Source organism: Oryctolagus cuniculus, chromosome 16 (genome assembly GCF_964237555.1).
Source record: "Oryctolagus cuniculus chromosome 16, mOryCun1.1, whole genome shotgun sequence".
In the NCBI taxonomy this organism is placed as follows: domain Eukaryota; kingdom Metazoa; phylum Chordata; class Mammalia; order Lagomorpha; family Leporidae; genus Oryctolagus; species Oryctolagus cuniculus.
In genome coordinates, this window is record NC_091447.1 from 16,655,734 (window position 1) to 16,678,962 (window position 23,229).

A 23,229-nucleotide genomic window follows, 5' to 3' on the forward strand; every position below is an offset into this window, starting at 1 on the left:
CCATTTTCGGTTTGGTATTTAAATAACCCGGCAGAATTTGAATCAGATTATCTTCCCTTGGTAGCTGCAGGCTTCACCCCCAGTCTCCCCAGGCGTGGTGTTTCTCATGTTAGCTTCCAACAGGGATTATTCATCCTCATTTTTGAGTCCCAGAGAATAGTGCCTGTCATGTACAGTTAAGACCATCACCCTTTTCTCACGCTGTCAGCCACACCCCTCCTTCCCCACCATCCCCACAAGGCAATCCCATTGATAAAGTGGGCAGCAGGACAACAGGACGGAGAGGAGTGTCAGCCATCCACTGCCCTTTCCCTTGGCTTCCTAAGAATGGGGAGAAGAGCAATGCGTCATGGCAAGGATGGTCAGGGTCCCCGGGCTGGCACGAGGGTATACACAGAGGGGTGGGCAGGCTCAGTGGCCGCCTTTAGGGGAGACAGGTTTATTTCCAGTCCATGCGCACTCCAGTTGAGCAAAACAGCTCCTTATCAACAGATGTTTTTGGATGTTTCCAACATTTTGGCAGCAAACCCAGCTGTCAGGCATCAGACACACACCTAACGTGTAGCAGACATGGAGTGGGTGCACTGTGGACCTCATGTAATCGTCACCGAGCGACCCAGGGTGCCTACAATGGCTGTTGCTGTCCGTTTAGAGAGAAACCAAAGCACACCCATGTCAGGCAACTGGCCCTGGGTTACACGGCTGGCAGGAGGGGGAGCTGAGATTTCAACCTAGGCTGCCTCTCTCCTTTTGAGATTATTTATTTATTTATGCGAGAGTCGGACAAAGAGGAAGAGTTCCCATGTACTGATTGATTTGCCAAATGTCTGCAGTGGTTGGTGGCAGGGCAGGGACTGAAGCCAGGAGCCAAGAACTCAATGCTGGTTTCCTACTCAATGCTGGTTTCCTACGCAGGTGGCAGAGGCTCAATGACTTGACCCCCGGAGGCTGCCTCCCAGGGCTTTGTAGTAGCAGGAGGCTGGAATCACGAGTGGAGGTGGGCACTGAACCCAGATGCTCTGATCCGGGATGCAGGCACCTTAACCCACATCTTAAACATCACACCAGACACCTGCTTCTCCCGTCCGGCTCCTGAATACTGTTCTCTGCTGACCTTCTTCTGCAGAGTTGAGGGCCTCCGAGTGCTTCAGCACGACACACTCCACCCACATCAGAGGGAGGGTCAGCTTCTTGGCTCAACTCCCCTCTCAACTCCCACCCTGGTATCTTCACATCTGGAACAACGCCGAGTACATGGCAGCTCTCCAACTAATAACGTTATTGGCTTGAATAAATACATGCCCGAATGATTCCCTTTCAAATCAAGAATAATGCATTTACTTTCTAGGGCCCATTCTGATGGGACAGTGAAGCTCCCGGAGGATGATGGGAGGGAGCACGGGAGCTGACACAGCAGCGTGGGCAAACCCTTGATGTGTGACGATGCTTGCACCAAAGATCACAAAGAGGAACAACATGGCAGGTGCGCACGGCCAAGTACCAGTGCAGAATCACCAGTGCCCCTGTGCCCAAGGCGGCGGCTGGGTTTCAGGGGAAAGGAAACGGATCTCTGGCTGCAATGTCATGATTGCGGCTGCTCCGAAGCCAGGGAACAGCAGAAAATAAATATTTAATGGGGGGGGAGGGGGTGGGCAACTTCTCCCAACAAGCAAAAAGGGTGCACACTCACCTGCTCTGAAAAAAACTGGAAGCCCTTGTCCTCACGGATGCACTCGTAGGTTTCTCCGAGAACCGGGTTGAAGGGCTTGCTGCCGGCCCGGAAGTAGCTGGACGCGTACGCGGACACGGCAAAGGCAGCCACGTACACCTGAGTACGGGAAGAAAAGCGCCTGTGACTTCTGCCCCTGAGAAATCCATTTTCACAAAGAAACCAAAGAACAAAACTTGAGTTCTCCCTGAGTGGTTTTATTTCAAAGGCTTGTCTTTGGTTTACAGAAAACCCAACCCACACAGGCCTAAAGTTGTCGTGCAAACAGTGTTCATTTGGGTCCACAAACAAATGAACCAAACTGCCCAAGTCGGAAGATGCTATTAACACGAAGACAGCTGCAAGACGAACCGTGCTGTTTTATGAACTGGTAAGCCGACGCCAGTATGTCAGAGGCTGATGTTATCTGAGCATCTTGCTGGCGTCGCTTTTGGGGACAAGGAAGAGCAAGAGCATTTCTTTTGTTCTAATAGCCAAATTCTCCCCCGGAATTCAGGACTGAAGTATAACCTTTCAAATTTGATACCCTAGAAACCTAAAAGCTCCTTCTGACCAAAGAAAATGGGTCGGAGTCACTTCCCATGCCTGGCATGCAGTCACAGGACATGGGGGCCTTGACTCTCTCCTCTTCTGGAGGCGAAAACAAAAACAACAACAAAACCCAAAAAGGCAAAACAGGAAATGACAATGGGCAAAACCATTTCACAGCCCTCACTGTGTGGACCTCTGTATTCTTCCAAAGATTTATTTATTTGCAAGGCAGAGTGACAGAGAGAGAGAGAGAGAGGACGAGAGATCTTCTATCTGCTAGTTCACTCCCCAAGTGGCTGCAACAGCAGAGGCTGGGCCAGGCAGAAGCTGGGAGCCAGAAACTCCATCCGGAGCTCCCATGTGGATGCAGGGGCCCACGCGCTCAGGCCGCCCTCTGCTGCCTTCCCAGGCATGGGAGAGGGAGCTGGATCAGAAGGGGAGCAGCCAGGACTCAAAGAGGCCTCCCACGTGGGATGCCAGAGTCCCAGGACCAGCCCCACCGCCTGCACCACACAGCAGCCCCGGCCATCCTCCGGATCTCCATCAGCCCCCTTGCAAGGCAGCGAAGACATGTGAGCACACTCCCACTTTTTCTTTTCTTTTTCAAGCCAAAAAAGTTAAAGCTAGGTGGTGACGGCAGATTTCCCTTTCTAAAATCGAATTGCAGCGATCTCAACATTTTTCTTCCTAGCACGCTTCGTGACATTTTATGCTGAGAACAAGTTGAGTCTCTTTTGGAAATGTATGCTGCTCACACAACCTTCTCCATGAGTCTTTTGCGAAGGTTTTGGGTGCTGCTCACAGCAAAATCCACCTTGCCAGGGCCCGCTGCAGATGGCTGTGGAGTTGCTGGGTCGCGTACAGACGCCAGCCCACCCATCGCTTCTTGGCCTTTTGGCTAAGTCCAAGTGCAGATGCCGGCCCACTGTACACGGCATCAGTTGCAGCCATGCTACCTGTGCCACTGAGACCCAGGTATCTGCTCCTGTCCGTGCCTCCTAGGGCTGGAGACCTGTGAGGCGCCAAGGTTCCAGGTCTGTGTGCGAGGCTGAATCAACCCTCAATCAGCCTCGTGGTTTAAAATATTAACGACTGGTGAAACAACCTAGTGTCACTTAGCACCCTGAGTGCAGAAGGGAGCCCCAGGGTAGGCAGGAGAAGCACCTTTGTGCTGGGCTTGGTGACAAGTATACACTGACCCACAGGGAAGCAAACCGAATCCATGAAGGGTAAGGTTAGCGCTGAGAAGCAAGGTCCTCCCCAGCCACCTGCTCAAGGCCAATCAGAGGGATCAGGCATCTGAACACCTAAGGGTCCCCACATCGCGCCAAGCATGGAACACCTGAAAGACTTCTTGGATCTTCCAAGTCAATCATTTTCTTTAAAAACACAGCCATCAGGAGTACGGACTTGTAACACTTGCCTTAACAGTGGCTTTTCTTTTTTTCTTTTGCAGGGAAAAAATAACAAAGATTTAAAAAATACACAGTTTGGGGCCAGGCATTGTGAGTTAGGGGGTAAAATGGCCCATGCACACCATTTCGAGTCCCAGCTGCTGCATTTCTCGCCAGCTCTCTGCTAAAGCGCCTGCGAAAGCAGCAGAAGATGGCCCACGTGGGAGACCTGGATGCAGGTTCTGGCTTCTGGCTTCAGCCTGGTCCAGCCCTGATTGCTGCAGTCATCTAAGGAGTGAATCAGCGGATGGAAGATCTGTCTCTCTATGACTTTCAAATGAATAAATCTTTTAAAAAAGAAAACACAGCTTGTTTTCTCTCTGCCCCGTATTATGGCTGGTTTGAAGAAAGAGTGTGATGCGGAGAGGCCTGGGGAGCGAGTGGAACATCTAGGGCAAGAGCAGGAGGTAAAAACCCCCTGTGGTGCAAACGCCCAGCATTGAGAAAAGGGCAGCTCTGGGAAACCCAGAGGGCACCCCAAGGCCAACTCAGCCAGCGGGCAAAGGCCCAGGGGACACTCAGCCTTTCGGAGACACGGATGACCCCAGCACCGTAATGTCCGAAACCAGGGAGGATGAGGGACATCTGCAGCCCCCTTTGAAAGCTGAGAATCTGTAAGTGGAGGTGTGTGACACCAAGAACAGCACAGAAGGTGGAGAACAGAAGGTGGAATTTTTCTAGGCTGAACTTTTTTTTAATTTACTTTAAAAAGTAAAATAAAAAAAGGAATCTTTCTGATGTGGAAATCCCTTCTGAAAATGCTACTGTCCAAAAACCTAGGAATGCCTGGGACAATTCCAAAAAAGAAACAAAAACATTCTCAAGGGACATCTACCTAGGATGGAAAAACCAGCTCGAAAAGTTAACTTTTGTCCACCTAGAGGTAGTAGAAATAAACAGGCAGGCAGCCCTAATTCCGGCCAGGTGTGGCAGAGCTGTCAGCTGGAAGACCTGGGAGAAAGGAGGCGGCCAGGTCCACCCAGCGGGACGCCCCCAGGCACTGGGGCCAGGGAGGAGTGTCCCTCCCCTCCCCCCCTCCCTGGGACAAATCCTGACCAGGTGCCTGGAGCCAGGCAGGCCCAGGGTGACCACGCAGAACCAGGCATCTCTGGGGAGTGAACCTATCTACGGTGCCATCCGCACGGAGCCCCAGGGGACGAGAGCGGGCCAGGCGGCGGGCTGGGCAGCAGGTGGGCGGCGCGCTGACCCCTCACCATCCTTTCCAGGGCGCTGGGAAGCCGCGCGGCCTTGTCCAGGAGCTCGCTGTACTCCAGCTCCTCGCACAGGCGCTGCAGTGTGTTCAGGGGCTCGTTCAGCTCCACGGGCATGGCCACCTTGGACAGGTCCTTGCCTATGTTGTTCCTCAGAATGTTCCACAGGCTGACGTTGCTGGAGCTGGGGCACGGCGCGGGCAGGCAGGTTCTCCGCGTGGACTTCACTGCCCCAGCACCATTGTCGAGAATGGGATCTGAAAGGGGGAGAGGCCTGGTTGTCTACACAGCTGTTTCATTCTGTGGTTATCTTTTCAATCCACAGCCAAAACTTTACCCAGCAGGGACGCAGTCTGGCTGTCTGAGTGAGTTGTCCACAATATGATGAGAGGTCGGGAAGGGAGTAAAAGAATTCTGAGCAATTAAATACCGAATGTCACATGCATGGAAACTCACGAGTGTGTTCACAGGGGCCCTTAAGTCCTTACTCCGAAGCTAGTTTCTCATAGCTCATATACGCTAAGGATAAAACTGGAGAGTGGATTTCTATGCCTACAGAAGGGGACTGTTTATAAAGCTTTATAAACTTTCAGAGAAATCACTTCAAATTCTGATAAACAATTGTGTTGATTACAGAACACTTTAAAAGGCAATCACAGTCATCCATTAGTCCTTCACCCCAAAATGGCCACCATTCACATCCTGGAGTATCTCTTAGTATGCTCCATCCACAGAGCTCTCCTACGCTATAGGGTTTTCTGTCCAACTTAACAGAAATGTCACTTCCATGTTACCTAAAATTCTATGGAAGCATCATTTTTAATGACTGCAAAAATACCTCCCTGTTATAGATATGCCACAATTTACTGACTCATTCATCTGCTGCCAGACTCTCAGAGCTAGTGTTCTGTTATGACACAATGACAAAAACCAACAACAAAAACCAACAGTGAATCTTCACCCACTTAAACGCCTGCCTGCAGCTCTGATGATCTTGAGATACGCAGAAGTGGGACCACTCTGTCCAAGACTGTGGATGTCTTTAGACTTTCAATGCACATAATCAGACGACTGCTCAACAAGGCTGGACCGATTTTCCCATTTAAGGGCAGCATCTATTTCATTTTAATTTCATCATAATTTTCATAATTTCATAATTTTTATTTTATCATGAGTTTCATTTCCCAGGGCCTCCCAGGCCTCTCATTGTTTGGTTTAAATTCCTGTCAAGTTGTTAGGCAGACAGCGTGGTCTCCTCATTGTAACTCACATTTAAAAAGCTTCCAGTGTGGCTTGGAATACTCTCCTTTCATTTCAGCATTTCTTCCTTGCTGAACTGTATGCCTTCTATTTAAGTAGAGGAGCAGAATCTTTGGTTTTTATGTCCGTCTTACATCGTAATCCTCACCTGGATTGTATTTGTAAATCTGGTGCATGGATTTTTTTGGTGAGTGAAACATTTGCGTGTTGGGCGTGTAAATTTATTATTAAGCTTCCCTTTACTTAACACTCTGAAGTTCCTTTCCCATCCTAACCGTGCCTATTTCCAAATAAAGTCTTCTGCATTATACCAACATAGTTCATTCGTGTGCACTTATTTATTAACCATAAATATTTAACATATACTCATTATGGAGCTAATCACTCTGAATAAAGAGGCTGCTTTGATGAACAGAAAAAAAATGAAATTGAGGTCAAACTGTGCAGTCTCATTTTCATCTAAGCATCCAATTAATTTTTGAATTTGTTTTAATTGCTTAACATAGGCAAAACCTGACACATAAGTGGGTGCATATGATAGTAATTTTTAAAAATAGCTTTCTGTGGAGAATGAAAATATTCTTTGATTACACTAATCTAAATTATCACAGAATGTTATTCTACCACCATCAACAAATATTACATATACACACATTTTGCCTTTTACATCGTGGCAGGCAGCCTTCTTTTTATTTTTTAAATTAATTTATTTATTTGGAAGTCAGAGTTACCCAGAGAGAGAAAGAGAGGCGGAAAGAGAGAGAATCTTCCATCTGCTGGTTCACTCCCCAATTAGCTGCAACAGCCGGAGCTATGCCAGTCTGAAACCAGGAGCTTCTTCTGGGTCTCCCATGTGGATGCAGGGGACCAAGGACTTGGGCCATCTTCCACTGCCTTCCCAGGCCATAGCAGAGAGCTGGATTGGAAGTGGGGCAGCTGGGACTCGAACCGGCACCCATATGGGATGCCGGCACCACAGGCAACAGCTTTACCCACTGCACCATAGCGCCGGCCCCGGCAGGCAGCCTTCTAAGCAATTTCCATATATTATTCCTAATTATTCTAACAACCTCCCGAGGAAGTAGCATTATCATCCCCATTTTACAGAAAGGAAATGGGGCCCAGAGACATTAAGTAACTTGCTTTAGAACAAAGCCAGCGAGAGGCAAAGCTGGGGTGAATGGAGAAGTGTGGTCCTGAATCAACATCTTTAACTTCTTAACTCCCACAGCTCCCAGAACAGTGATGGAGCTTCAGTGTGTGCAGTGACTGTTTTGGGGGGTCGGGGTGGGACTGGGGAGTTGGCAGGAAACATTATAAACTTATTATTTACGCATTTACGATGACCTCAGAGAAATTCTAGTGTAACAATGGATCAAGACCTTGATCCCATCCTAGTTCCTTGGTAAGCAAAACTGTGCTACAGGGCATACAGGTGTTCCCACTCCCCTTATCTTTAGCAGAGTACTGATGTTTAGAAATCCATTCCGGGCCAACACTGTGGCATAATGGGTAAAGCTGCCACCTGCAGTGCTGGCATCCCATATGGACACCGGTTCAAGTCCCAGCTGCTCCACTTCTGATCCAGCTCTCTGCTATGGCCTGGGAAAGCAGTGGAGAATGGCCCAAGTCCTTGGGCTCCTGCACCATGTGGGAGATCCAGAAGAAGCTTCTGGCTCCTGGCTTCGGATCAGCACAGCTGCAGCCATTGAGGCCAACTGGGGAGTGAACCAGTGGATGGAAGACCTCTCTCTCTCTCTCTGCCTTTCCTTCTCTCTCTGTGCAACTCTGACTTTAAAATAAATAAATAAATCTTTAAAAAAAAAAAATCTGTTCCTCCTCAATGTCTACAAAACACTGGACAACATGTGTTCCCAGGATCCAAACACAAACAGAAAGCCAGGTGAGGGCGGGGGTTTGCTCAAGCTGTGCAACGCTGGTCAGCATCCCAGCAAAACAGCCGTGGGGGAAGAGAAACTGGGCCTGAGAGTCTTGGGGGCTTTTCCTGGCTGGCATCAGCACAGCCACGGTCTCGGGTCTGGACCATGTCCACTCTTCCCAATTCTGACCCCTGAACCCTCCATTCACTCTCTGCCCTTTTGGCTCCCTCCCTATGTCCTCAAGGAGACAGTGTGGCCTTCCTCACACACAGGGGGAGCTCGGAGGGTGATTTGCCAGGGCAGGAAGTGATGTTTCTTCCTTTCTCTTTCATTCTGCCTCCCTGCTTCTCTAAAAAACACAAGCAGCACATGAACTTGGCCTTCTCCTAAGAACCCTTTTTTTTTTTTTTTCCACTTTCCACCAAGGGGTTCAGGTTCATCTCTCCAGAAACAATGCAAGCAAAACACCGTGCATGATGAGCGTCTCACTTATAGCAGATGCGATGCTGAAAGGCCACTCCTCCAGTGGGCGGGAGAACTACCTGCCTGTTGTCTATACTGTGGTCCCCCAAGAGGTGGCTCTTCAGTGTCCAGACAACAATTCATTATCATGGCTCACACCTAACCCCTGAGCTGGGAAACCCTGCAATATCACAAAGGTTATAATACGGTCCCTGCCCTCCAGTGACATAAAATGGGCCATGCTTTGAGTATCTAGTGCACACAGCAAACAGACTGGAGGCCCCAAGGCACACTGAGTGCCCAGACTGGGAGAGTTGGATGTTATAAACCCCCACGCAGGAAAAAGTATTTTTCATGGCATCTTCCTAAACAGGTTCAGCCTGTTTGCTGAAGTCCTAATCAGAGCACTTCGGGAATAGGTAGGCACTTCAAATACCCCATGGTTCAAACCAGCAGTATGAAATGCCTTGTCTGGCCATCACTTTCCCTTTTGGGATCAATCAGTTAGCAAGAGGACATCTAAAGGTGCTTTGAGAGGAGACAGAAATTTGGAAGTTAGTTTCCAATGTGTTCTCTTAATGCACCACTTAGATCAGATTTTTATCATATATACTCTACCAAATTCTTTCATTATAAACCCCCACCCCCCAGATACCTAAAGGCAAAAAGCTATTTACGAATAGATTTGCAGAGTGATGGCATAAGGGATGCGGGTGCATTGTTAGTATATTCACATAATAATTGGCTTATCCACAGTTTATAAAATAAAAATGTGCACAAGCAGACATGTTAGTTGAATGAATACATCTTCCAAATGTAGGTGCTGTCTTCTGACCCAGGGTATCAGATCCTGCAGGGTGAGGACCACGTTTTAATTTTCTTCCGTAGGAAGAATGCTGCCGTTCTCGGCATGCAGCAGGCAGGCACTGGGTACACATTTTATTAGTATTCTACAATGATGCAAACTTTCAGAGATCAGATAATGGAAATCTTACCCAAGGTCTGCCTCTCATTATCTAAATCATTACTGAGATTGTCCAAGGAAAGATTATCACTTATGTCACTGACGTAGGAATCGTCATCCGAAATCTACGAGAAGGAAGAAATTCGCACGTTAGGATAAGAGTTAAGAAGAGGCAGCTTTTCATAAAACTCTTACTCCAAATGATCCTATATTTTGAGTCCCACATTTCCAATCTGCAAACATAATTTGGCTGCCGTATTCAGAGGCTCATACCTCAGTTTACCCAGGAGGTGTTCACTGCAAACACCTGTTATTAAAATTCTTATACATTCTTGATTAGTTCTCCAGAGGAAAACTGCAAGAAAACTCAGGATTCCTGTGATTATTAAAAAATCCTTATCAATTCACACTGCATTTTCAGAAGTTACTAGTGTTTGGGTAGAAGGAGTTACAATTTGTTCTTGAGCTATTTGCAAACAGATCTTCTATGAGAATTAACACAGAAACAAGATCACTACCTCTATTAAGGGGTGAAATTATCAGTACACACAGAGCAATGCTAACTAGGAAAGGATGATTTCTAGCATCAATCTAATATTACTATTTACTATTAATTAACATAACAATGGCCAGATTACAAAGGTTAATATAACTGCATATTATAAATTAATATAGGACAGATTCCATGGTTTAAAGAATGCATAGAATGGGTAATTGCTTTCCCTGTCATGGAAATACTTCATAATGAAATAGGTAGAAGTCAGAATTATTGACCATAATTGAGAAGAAAAGTAAAAATTAAGTAACAGAATTGAAGAGTAACCCAACACACTCAACTTCTACAGCATTTTTCTCTTAGTATATCGTATCATTTTGTGTCTGGGGGCTTCAGTTACCAGAGGACCGTCAGGATACAGTGGAGGAAAGGGGCCATGGAATTTAGCGTGGCTAAATGGGACTATTTACCGAGCAGGTTAATGAACACAGCAACAAAAAGACTGTTGAGACCCCTCAGTGAGAACAGCACTCAGACCTCATTTTCTGAAGAACTTGGAGACAACAGGACTTCCTGGGCGTCAAAGAACTCTGACAGGGAGTCGGTGATGGAGAGCCGGCTCTCGTTGGACAGCTGGTGGACCAGGGCGCGGTTTTCGTCTCCGGAGTTCTCCTATCAGAAGAGCCCAAACAAAACCGCACGTAGTTAGGAAGAGTTCAGCACAGGCAAAGAAACACATGATTCAGCTGCGTCACTCTCAAGGTCATGGGCCCATGCAAACAAGCCACTAAAAGCAGATGTCAGCTCCAAAGAGGAGAAAAATGAAAATGAAAAACGAAGGTCCCCCCAGCAGAGCACGTCACTTGCAGGCACTGTCAGGCATGCCACCAATCTCCAAGCAGGTCAGTCTCTGTTCCATCTAAGGGGGGAGGGGGGAATTCCTGTGTGCCCTGAATCACATCCTCTTATTCTCTCCTGCTACAGGATGCTTATTTTTATCCTAAGATTTCCTCTGAATGACACTGAATGCATGTCCTTGCCCGGCTGGTTGAGAGTGGCAGAGCTTTCTTGTGCCCCTGGGTGAACTCAGAAGCCACCAGGCTGCCTTTGAGGTGTCCCTCCACAAAGAAACAGTGTGTTTGGCTCCAGAAGAGCCCTTGAGGGCAGATCACTCATTATTCATGATGGATGAGCTGAGTTCTCTTTGTCTGTCTCTCTCCGCCCACATCATCTCATTGAGGGAAGGAGATCACCAGCTCTCTGGGAAAGCTCTACACAAACATCACCAGAGAATGGGGTGGCTTCCTCATCTCGCCTGGGCCCCCATCTCCACTCCTCTGGGTCTGGACCTGTCCCCTGGAAAGAACCTAAATACTCAGACTAAGCTTTCATCCTGTTTGCAAGTGAAAATTCAACTCAACCAACTGAGCGGAGCTGGCCATGGAGGGATTGAACGAGGTGCCAGAGAACAGTTCTGGCCTCAGTACCTGGAGCAGGGGACGCACCTCAACACCCATCAGAACAAAGCTGCGCAGGGGACAGGGCCACTGAAGTGAGACTGGCCTCTGATCAGGGGGCTCCGGTTTAGGGAAGGCTTCACAGGGGTGACACCTGACCACGCCCTTGAGGAAAAAGACTGGGGACAGGAGGATTCAAGGCCTTTGAGTCAGAGGAAAAGGCCACTCCCGGAGAGCTCCTGTTTCCCTCGGGGCTGATTCCAAAGTGTGACGCATCCCACGAGGAAGTCCCAGGATAATTTGGGGAACAAAAGGCAAGGTCTTGCCCAGGAGATTTATGAATACACCCCTCAGTGTCATCAACCCAGGAGGGCCACTGTGGGTTTTCCTAATCAACAAAGCACAAGGGGTCCCTTTATGAAGTATCTATTCAGGAAACACGGAAATGTCTATCCCCCCCCCCCCCCCCCCCCCGTTCTTCCTAAATAAGACATCTGCCTAAGCCAACAGCCCAAAGATCCGACCCATGTCACATCCAAGCAGCCCTCTGAAAAGCAGTTGTGCCTCTGCCCTCCCCAGGAGGTCACTTTAGACTCTGTAAATAAGGACCACTGTCCTCTTCCGGGGGAGGGAGACCGGCACTGAGCGAGGAGCTGGAAGACACCCCAGTGATTAGCCGAGTTCTCTAAGGCTCACTTAAGCAATGGAATCTTCATGTGCCGGCTGCGTGAGAGGCCAATGATTTATTCACTCGTTCTACTCAATAATTGATCACCAGTCACTCTGCGCTCTCCTGTCTTCTTCTTCCTACCCTGAAGGCTCAGAAGGATTTCCTGGCTGATTAAAGCATTACAGGTTTCCCTTACCCCGAAAGCTTGGGAGCAGAGGTGTTTTGGATTTTGGAATAGGTGCATGTACAAAACATAGTATTGCCAGCGCCGCAGCTCACTAGGCTAATCCTCCGCCTGTGGCACCGGCACCCCGGGTTCTAGTCCCGGTCGGGGCGCCGGATTCTGTCCCGGTTGCCCCTCTTTCTGTCCAGCTCTCTGCTGTGGCCCGAGACTGCAGTGGAGGATGGCCCAAGTGCTTGGGCCCTGCACCCACATGGGAGACCAGGAGAAGCACCTGGCTCCTGGCTTCGGATCATCACTGTGCGCCAGCCGCAGCAGCCATTGTGGGGGGGGGGGGGAAACCAATGGAAAAGAAAGACATTTCTCTCTCTCAATGTCCACTCTGCCTGTCCAAAAATAAAAAATAAATAAAACATAGTATCTTGGGGATGTGACCCAAGCGTAAACACAAAACTCACTCATGTTTGATGTGCACCTTATACATAGGGCCTGAACATAAATTTTATGCAATATTTTTAGTGCACTTGAATTTTGACTGTGACTCATCATGTGAGGTCAGGACTGGAACTTTCCACTTGTGGTGTTGTCAGCGCTCAGCTTGACTTTGGAGTACTTGGGGTTTTTGGATGAGGGATGCTCACTCTGTACTCCTGGCCCCTAGCCCTATCTGGTGTCCCCCTACTCCAGTGACTTCAAATGAACTCCAATAGGAAGCTCAGCAGGGCTGTAGCAGCTCCGGGTCTCATTTATTACAACCTTAACAAAGTCAGTTCAATTCAGTAATTGTCCCTTGTGTTTGTACTGCATGAGGGGTTACTAAGCTATTGTTCATATTGCAAACAAAATCAACAGAAAGGCACATCCTGTAATACCATCAGATGCCCAGCATTGTGATACAAGTCCAATCCTTGTTATGCATATTGTTTTTCTTCCTTTGAAAATCACTGTAATCACACAATATAAGCACTGGAGGCATCACCTCCCTCCCAGGCTACACCTTAGCAGGAAGCTGGATCACAAATGGAGTAGTGAGTACTCAAACCAGCACTCTGATATGGAATTTGGGCAATCCAAGCAGTACCTTAATACTTGCCCCTAGGTTTGTTTTTACTTTTTATTAAACTAGGATGAAAGTGTTCATAGCCTGTATATCATCTGCTATGTTTAATTACCTTTAAATTGTGAACATTTCTTGGGCTACTAAAGATTCTTGGAGACAAGGAACTTTAATATTTCTTTAGATGTGTGGGTCATAGAATAACAATTCTCTTTCTTGGAAATTAAGGGCAATTTCGGATTTACAAAGATGGGGAGTCTATTTGCAAGCATTGTCTGCTTCTATTTTAGTTCTTAGAATCAATCTTCAGGTGAATTATTAAAAATGTTTAAGGCAAAACCTATACTATAAGCAACACATGCTTAATTACACTCATAAGGAAGAAAACCCCTACTTTCTCTACAACTCTACATTAAGGGCATCGAACATTATAATGCAGAAAAACTTTTAAATTAATCTAATTGTTTCAACTTTCATGGTGCTGATGAATGAATGATTCTTGGATACGTGAATGTGGGCAGAAGGGTGAATGGGACCTTCTGCTGCTTTTCTTTGCACCTTCCTGTGAATTTATAAAGAGCAAGAATTAAAAAAAAAAAAATCCCACAACCATCTACATTTGGGAATTTGTTGAAAATTATGCCAGGGCTGGTGCTATGGTGTAGTGTGTAAAGCCACTGCCTGCAATGCTGGTATCCCATGTGGGCTCCGGTTCAAGCCCCAGCTGCTCCTCTTCCAATCTAGAGCCCTGCTAATGCACCTGGGAAAGTAGTGGAGGATGGTCTAAGTGCTTGGTCCCCTGCACCCAAGTGGGAGGCCCAGATGAAGCTCCTGGATCCCTGATTTGGCCTGGCCCAGCCCTGGTCATTGTGGTCATTTGAGGAGTGAATCAGTGGATGGAAGCTCTCTCCCTGTGACTCCCTCTGTAATTCTTTCAAATAAATAAATAAATCTTTCAAAAAAAATTATGACCTTTGGGAGCATTGTTGTGCTAAAGTGGTTAAAGCCTCTGCCTGCAATGCTGGTATCCCATATGGGCACCAGTTCAAGTCCTGGCTGCTCTACTTTGGATCCAGCTCCCCGCTATTGTCCCTGGGAAAGCAGCGGAAGATGGCCCAAGTCCTTGGAACACTGCACCCACATGGGAGGCGTGGGAGAAGCTCCTGGCTCTGGGCTTTGATCAGGCCCAGCCCTGGCCATTTGGGGAGTGAACCAGCAGATGGAAGACCCCTGTCCCTTAACTCTGCCTTTAAAATAAATAAAATAATTTTTAAAAATATTTATTTATTTGAGAAATTAGAGAGAGAGAGCACTTCCATCTGCTGGTTCACTCCTCAAATGGCTGCAATGGCTGGAGCTGGGCCAGTCCAAAGCCAGGAGACAGGAGCCTCCTCCAGGTCTCCCATGTGGGTGTAGGGGCCCAAGCACTTAGGTCATCTTCCACTCCTTTCCCAGGTCATAGCAGAGAGCTGGACCAGAAGAGGAACAGCCGGGACTCAAACGGAACCAGAGCCCATATGAGATGCCAGTGTCATGGGCATTTTCCATTTACTTATTAAGGTCATAAGTTTCTGATATTATTTGTTCACTGCGGACATATTTCTCTGAAAATATTTTTCCTAATGTACTATTTGCCTTAATTTTTTGACAATCATTTTTTTTCTCAGATTTAGTTAACAATTCTTTTGCAATCTTCTTTTCCATAATTCAGGAAATTCTCCTCCAAGTTTGGTAAATATTTAAATCAATCTCCTTCTGTGTCAATTTTTATGTTTAACTCAAATTGGCTGGTGATTCATTTTAGCGTGCAATTAAAAGATCTAAATTTCCTTTCAAATTGCTTTGGGCTGCACTGACCTAATTTATCCATCTCTTTCTCGTTGGTTTTTGATGCCTTTTGTATTCCTATACTTAATTCTTTCATATATAAAATGCTCCAGTGCCCCATTCTCACACCATTACCCTCTGACTCTCACCCTGGAGCTTCAGGAAGTCTTCCAGCATGGTGTGGCTTTCTTCATTGTGTAGCAAAGTGATGCTATTGAGAAAACCAGTGCTTTGGCCTCACTACACATGGATTTCAGTTCCAGCTCTCTCTCTCCCATGCTACGTGTCTGGGCAAACTACTTAAACCCTCTAGGCTTTAATTTCCTTGTCTCTTAAATGAATCTATCACCATCTACTACATAAAGTAGTAGTTAGGGTTGTGAGTTAATACATTCAAATGCTGGTGGAATCTAGAAATATAGGAAACAGTTGGCAAAGAAAAGAACTAGATCCTTTTTTTCTCTTTCAGATTTTTCTTTAAGGTTCTTTCTGTTTTCGTATCTTAAATGAACTTTCTTTTCCTAGTGGTCAGAAAAATGTATTTTTAAAAGATGAACTTTAAATGTTATGGGATGCTACTTCTGAAAATCAATTGGCCTTTATTTGAAATCTGAAATAATACAGAATAATCTAAGCACTGAAAATGTGATAATAGTAAATCTTCACATTCAGGAAAATAAAAATAGGACTTGACAGGTTATGGGGGTAATTTCTAATAGGAAAGGGGATATTTTATTTTTTAATAAAAATTATTTTTTATTATCTGAGAGGCACAGAGACAGAGCCAGGCAGAGAGAGATCTCTCATTCACTGGTTCCCTCCCCCAGATGACTGCCATGACCAAGTCCACACTAGGCCAAAACTGGGACCTGGGAACTCAGTTCTGGTCTCCAATGTGAACAGCAGGGGCCCGAGTACTTGAGCCATCACTGGTTGTCTCCAAGGGTGCATGGTAGCAGGAAGCTGGAAACAGGAGTGGAGTCTGAACTGGAACCCAAGTACTCCAAAATGGATGCAGGCATCTCAACCAGTGTTACATTCACCGAGTCAAATGCCCACCCTGGAAGGGGGATGTTTAGGAATTTAAGTGGAGGCCGACACTGTGGCATAGCGGGTAAAGCCGCCAACTACAACACCAGCATCCCCGTATGGGCACTGGTTTGAGTCTCGGCTGCTCCACTTCTGATCCAGCTCTCTGTTACGGCCTGGGAAAGCAGCAGAAGATGGACCAAGTGCTTGGGCCCCTGTACCCATGTGGGAGACCCAGAAGAAGCTCCTGGTTCCTAGCTTTGGATCAGCCCAGCTCCGGCCATTGCAGCGCGCTCTCTCTCTCTCTCTCTCTCTCTCGCTGCTTCTGATTCTCTGAACTCTGTCTTTCAAATAAATAAATAATAATAAAAAACATTTTGTAAAAAATTCAAGTGGTCAGGCCTGACACCAAAGGTGGGTCATTTGTGCAGCTAAAAAGAGGTAACAGGAAGTAAGCAAAGACAGCAAGAGGTCCTCGAAACGGGGACCTCACCCTGACCACAGGGCAGGGGCTGGCACTACCCAGCAGAGTACCATTCAAAGTGCCTGGGAGTCACCACAAACACGGACAGGAGTTTTCCGTGTGGGCAGCCATTTCCACCGACTCCGGTACCATTTCCTGGAGATACCAACAGCTTTTCCTCTGCCGGGAAAGTCAGCGTGAGTCACTCGGTGGCAACAAGGATAAAACACGGGATGCAGAGTCTCCCAGAGAGGGAACGAGACAAGGGCATCCCTGGTTCAAGTCTCCAGGAGGCCGCTTTGGGAGGTGGGAGTTTGAGGGGTGTGGCTGCCACCCCTCAAGGACACTGTCTCTTTTGAGATCAGGTTAAACATACGCATTTTAAAAGGGCTGTGATTCTGGACTTCTTCCCAAGATACACAAAGCCCCAAATATACACGCTGAGCATGAATTCAACAAGCCTCAAGTAAAGCTTATCTAACTCTTTGCTCTGTGGATAAATGCGATTCTTGTGGCCATGGCATTGAAAAGGCAAGCACTCTCAGGAAACACGCATGAAACCAGAGAAAGGCCTGGCAGCTAACAGCCCTGAGGGAGGCCACTCGTGGCCAAGACCAGCCCGGTGCTGGCCCATGAGGTGCACGTTCAAAGCGGGGCTCGCCTGGTGAGCACTTGTCTTTGCCTAGGTCTAAAGCAGAGGCCACCTGTCACATTAGGGCGCTCAATCCTGCACGGTGGCTGTTTGGGTCTGGGTTCTATTGTCTCTGGGGACAATGGGTCTGTAGAATTCCCTAGTCCATCACTGCCACGGCCGTATAAGTATACTAAACCAGAGACTCCCTGCAGAGACGGGGCAACCCACCCCATCCCCCCTCCCACCCCCTGCCAGGCAGAGGGGCCATCAGCAGGAGGCACTGTCTGTACTTCATCTGGAGCAGCCACCTGGGGTCTCTACTGACTTCAGTGCCCCACTCAACAGCTTCCCAAAGTGGGAAGGAGGCTGGGAGGGGCTCGTTTTCCTGGAAAGGAAGGAGGATTATAAGAAAATATCGAAACATCGGAAGCTTCTCTAAAAAAATTTCCATACACATATGTGCTGTGTTTCTTACCTCCCTTGCCTTGTTTTTTAATGCACTCAGTCTAATAAATTGGTTCCTGAAACATCTGGCGCATTGGAGGCAGCCAGAGATACACATGTGCCCTTCTGACTTATTTGTGGCGGCATGCACCTGCGTCTCTCTCTTTCTCATTCGAAACGCACCCCCGACCTTCAGAAGAACCAACAGAGCTGCTATAGCCACAAGGCAGTGCTTGCCCTGAGAATGTACAGAGAGAGGCACCAGTGGGAAGGGAAAAGCCACGGAGAACAGGGCAGGGAGGGTGGGGGTTGAAAGCACCTGTCACCCCCTGGAGGCCCCTCTGCAAGGGGTGATGTTTAGGACGCCATGAGGTGAAAGCAGGCCAAAGCAAGACAAGAGCAGCTGTCAAGTGCGATTGGCGGCAGGGGCTCAAGAAGGCTTTGGAATCCCGAGAGCCAGGCATGAGGCAGGGGTGGCCGCGGCAGAGATGTCACCAGCCCGGGGAAACCTACCCACCTCTGCCAGGCTGTCACCGGATGTGGCACCGGCGGGGGGCTCGAGGAGCAGAGACTCGGCATGGATTCTGCGTAAGCGTTCTTTAAGTTCTGTGTTTTGTGCTAGGGCCTGGAACATGTTAAAAAAAAAAAAATAGTGGGCTCCATTAATGAGTGGATGCTGCAGAGATGCACAGCAGTGGGCCCAGCCAGGAGGTCCCTGAGAGCCCAGGAAACCTCCCGGGGATGCAGTGGCGCCCCCTTGAATGCAGGCACAGGGGTTGGGAGTTGAGCTGCCCGTGAGGAACCGACACGAAACTTTGTGGTGGAGGGCAGGGAGAGGGGTCCTCCCTCCAGACAGGGCAGGCAGGCATGGGCCACACCAGCCCCTGCACAGGGTCTCCCAGCGTCTCCTCCTCCTCTGAGACTTCCACTCTCTGTTCCCTCCTCCTTGAGAACAATGGCCCCTGCTCCTACAACTGGGCCAATTTCAATGTGATTTAATGGTCACACCAGTGGAATCAGACCCTTGTGAGAAGAATCAGACCCTGCTGAGAAGCAAAACTTTGTGGGAGACCAGCTTTGCTTTATTCCAATAGAGGCGGGTTATTTCACTCATTCTTTAGGATTAAGGCTACTGCTTTTTAAAACCAGATTACAAATGGCACTTCACTTACCTGTACAAGGACTTAAGGACCATAGCCCTGGCAATGGCAATGGTCGGACGTGAGATGTGAGCATCCACAGTGCCACCCCAGGCCTGCTTCGTGTTCCCCTGCACAGGGCCCGTTCCTCAGCCCCTTCGACAAGGAAAGGCCTGGCCAAAGGTCAAAGGTTTCCTTCGCAGCCCACAGGCCCCCAGTGGTCTGTCTTCTCAGGGGACAAGGTACCCTGAGGGGTCCCCCAGACACTCCCAGAGTGAGCTCCCCAGGGGCCTGCATGGAGGTCCACCCTGTCTGTCTTCCTGACGTCCTAAAAGTCAGGCTTTGCCATCAAAGGACTGGGTCTTGCTTCGTCCACCGCCCGCATCTCCAGCAGTGGCGGAAGCTTTGGTTTGGGTGCCCACAGAAAGAGGAGGGGTTATGTGAAAGCCTGCAAGGATTGCTTAGGAAACAGTGACCACGGAGCCCACACATGACAACCTCTCTGGGACATTCACTTTCTCTCGGCCAGGACGCCACGGGTACAGGGGCTGGAATCTTGGCAGAGCTTGAAAACTGCACTATGTTAGTAGCTTCTCTTTCCTTTGTAAAGCACAGGCAGAAGAAAGAAATATACCAAGATGTCACTATATCAATATGTCATCTATGTATCATTGGTGTGCGTGTGTGTGTTACACCAAGATGTCACTATATCTATACAGCATCAATATATCATTCTCAGAGGACTCTAAACATTTTATTTTTAAAAAGCAAAGTTGAATCTAACTAGGAATCCAAGACCCACCCCCCAAAAGAGGAGGGGTGGGAAAAACCCTTCTGTTCCATCATACAAATCCAAAATTATCAACCTGGGTGAGAATGAGTTCTTCAGCAAAGGTGAGAACAACGCTGGCCCAAGATACTTCAATGGGCACACGAGCAGATCAACAGGTGAGCGCACACCTCCCTGGGAAGAGGGCAGGGAGGGGACGGTCGGTCATGGAGAAACGAATGTCTTTGGGAAGCCCAGTGGAGGCATCTCCCAAGTGCACTGAAAGCCAGCCTAATGGGAACAGTAAGACGTGCACTGGACCACCCAGAAATAAGCTTAGAAACCCAAACACTTTGCTGTTCTCGAACCAAAGTAGTGCCTGGTGTGTAGCCTATGGTCCACCACAATCCAAAGGGGTTTCTCTATCTCAGACCAGGAGACAACATTAAGACTCTATCTTGTTCAATTCTTTTTTTTTTTTAAAGATTTTATTTATTTTATTTGAGAGTTAGAGTTATAGACAGTGAGAGGGAGAGAGGGAGAAACAGAGAGAAAGGTCTTCCCTCAGTTGGTTCACTCTCCAAATGGCCGCAATGGCTGGAGCTGCACCAATCCGAAGCCAGGAGCCAGGTGCTTCCTCCTGGTCTCCCACATGGGTACAGGGACCAAGGACTTGGGCCATCTTCCACTGTCTTCCCAGGCCACAGCAGAGAGCTGGACTGGAAGTGGAGCAGCTGGGACTAGAACTGCACCCACGAGGGATGCTGGTGCTCCAGGTGGAGGATTACCCTACTGTACCATGGCACCGGCCCCTCTTGTTCAATTCTTAACATTGTTTTTAATTTTTCTTTCAAAGGTAGCATGCTTAGAATGCTTCACTGAGTGAGCAGTCCTTAAACATTGTACAACAATCATATGTGCCACTGGTAAAAGAGTTACCACTAACTTTATACCAAGAGAATTACTTGTCTCAGCGACATAATGAATAGAAAATATACATGGACATTTTTTTCTAGATCTCCCATGTCTGTCTTTGTTTCTGGGAACAAGATTCTACAACTCATCTCCTACCTGATCTGAAATAGAAAATTCAGTTTTGCTTCTGGTGGCAATTTCGCATGCACACACACTCTTTTTTCAAAATAGGAATTCCAAAGTATAAACAAAGACTACACACAGGAAGTACGGTGCTTCTAAACTTTTCTAGCTTCTCAACAGAGTGAATAATCAGATAACTTCAGCTATTTCAACAGCAGAAGGACAATCTCCTTAATGGAGCCCGACTATTCTGATGAATGAATCGAAGCTGATGAGGAGGGGAGACAGAGCGTGCGAGAGAAAGGCTAAGTGCAGATCATGAAGGCATCGACAGTGGTTTTCCTGCTGTTGCAGACACAAGACTAACCTGACAGACACCTGCCTGTGACTCTGCTCTAGACGCTTTGCACTGTCTTAACAGATGGAATAACGTCCCTGCCCTTGAAGGAGCCCTCAGCTGGCTCACTGCTTTGCAGGAGAGCAGCTAAGAGTATGAATGGGAGCTTTGCTGGGCCACCTGGCATCTGTTAGGTCAGTCTATGGCGTGTGGGGTCTCAGGGCCACAAAACTGCTTCCCAACTGTCAGATTTTGTGAATGTTAACAAACAAAAGCCTGTAAGACAAACACACAAACACCCCACACAAGTCTGATAGGAATGGAAAAATTGAGATGAATCAGAGAAAACCAAACTTATAGAATTTAACAGTTGACAAAATACTAGGTACTGAGATTCAGAGTAGGCTGGGTTTTGGTGCTTTTGGTAACCAGATCCTATGAAAGACTGGAATATTCTTTGGATCATTTGTTTGGTTTCTCATGCATTTCTAACACAACTGCTGATATGGAAAATATAAAAGCTTCATGTGCTGGATACATTTCCAGGCATTTGCGTGACACAGACATGTAACTTACGGATGACAGGGCGTGCTTCAGACCGAGGACCTGAGCAGAAGGGGAGGGCGAGGCATCATGATCCATCAGCTGCCTCAGTTTCTCTCTCTCCGCTGATATGGTATTAAAAGCTGACCTTAAAGTGAAGTAAACTATAAAGATACAATCATTACACAAAGCAATAAGAGGCATAATTTATAACAGAACACAGAAAACTGCACTTCTCATGGCATTTAGCAAAGTGACAGCCTTGAATATTCTGAATGCAGCAAATGTACGCTCCACATTGACTTACAAAAAGACACTGCAAGGCACAGCACCCAGAGTTCACCCTGACATAAACTATGGGCTTGGGGTGGGACAGATGTGTCCCTGTAGCTTCATGTACTGTACCAGATGCACCGCCTTGGTGTGAGGTGCTTGGTAGTGGAGGCTGCACCTGCAAGGAGTTGAGGGATTGATGGGAACCTCTGGATTGCCTGCTCAATTCTGCTGTGGACCCAAAACTGCTCAAAAAATAAAGTCTACTAAAATTAACAAACGTATGCACATGCATGTGGCAATTCTAAGGCCCCCATGCACTCTGACAGCCCACGATTTTACAACCTGTCATCAAGATGGTTTGATACTTGGAATATGCTCTGCACTCTCAATGATCAGCATTTGGTTTGCTTTATGTCCCCAGAGACTGGAAATGATTAAGAATAAAATTATTGGCTATTAGCTGAAAAATGCTAATAGTAATGCAGCCAGAAACCTACACAGCACCTTAACCAGGGGCTCAGAATTAATTACAAGTGAGGGTCAGATGGACTCTGTGTGCTCTCGGGTGTGATGCCCTGGAAAAGGCACAGTCGCTTCTCTGCACATCTGCCCTGGGATACGCAGACAAGCCAAGATGAGGAGCCTTCTGTTTTGTTTTTTGTTTGTTTTTTGTTTTTTATATTGGCCTGTATTCTTCAAAAGCATCAGCTGAGGAATTGGTCCCAATGAAAGGCAGCTAAAAAGCATAACCGGCCACTGCAGGGTGTGGTCATGGACCAGATCCCATACTCAAGGGGAAAGGGTATTAAAGACATTATTAGCACCATTGGCAACATTGGAATGTGGAAAGTAGAAGAGATGAGAGTATTGCTTCAATTGTTTCCTGAACTGGATAACCATACTGTGTTATATAAAAGAATATCCCTTGTTAGAAATAAAGAATTAAGCCATACAAAATGACATGACGGGGGCCACTGTTGTAGCACAGAAGGTTAAGCAGCCGCCTGCAATGATGGCATCCCTACCCGCTTGCTATCCAGCTCCCTGCTAATGCACCTGGGAAAGCAGGGGAAGATGGCCTGAGTACGTGGCTCCCTGCAACCCATGGGAGAAACTCAGATGGAGTTCCTGACTCCTAACTTCGGGGGGCCCAGCCATGGCCGATGTGGCCATTTTAGGAGTGAACCAGTGGATAGAAGATATCTTTCTTTGCCATGTCTCTCCCTCTTTCTCTGTAACTTTGCCTTTCAACTAAATAAAAGAAATCTTTAAAAAACAATGGCATCAGGGCCAGTGCTGTGGCATAGTGGGTAAAGCTGCCACCTGTAGTGCCGGCATCCCATATGGGTGCTAGTTCAAGTCCTGGCTGCTCTACTTC

The 23,229-nt window shown here is 47.5% G+C and overlaps 1 protein-coding gene across 8 annotated transcripts in view; it reads right to left on the reverse strand.

Annotated features, from left to right (window-relative positions):
• OSBPL3 (oxysterol binding protein like 3) overlaps window positions 1-23,229 on the reverse strand; it is a 202,243-nt gene that overhangs the window by 37,851 nt on the left and 141,163 nt on the right. For 6 of the 8 annotated variants that reach the window (XM_051852838.2, XM_051852841.2, XM_051852836.2 and 3 more), the window contains 6 exons: window positions 21,609-21,739; window positions 18,267-18,374; window positions 10,525-10,659; window positions 9,523-9,616; window positions 4,929-5,182; window positions 1,691-1,828 (listed from right to left, as the gene is read on the reverse strand). In XM_051852838.2, the coding sequence (XP_051708798.2) occupies window positions 1,691-1,828; window positions 4,929-5,182; window positions 9,523-9,616; window positions 10,525-10,659; window positions 18,267-18,374; window positions 21,609-21,739 (860 nt within the window). The remainder of the gene's footprint in view (window positions 1-1,690; window positions 1,829-4,928; window positions 5,183-9,522; window positions 9,617-10,524; window positions 10,660-18,266; window positions 18,375-21,608; window positions 21,740-23,229) is intronic. The other 2 variants (XM_051852843.2, XM_051852842.2) reach the window with 1 other exon arrangement.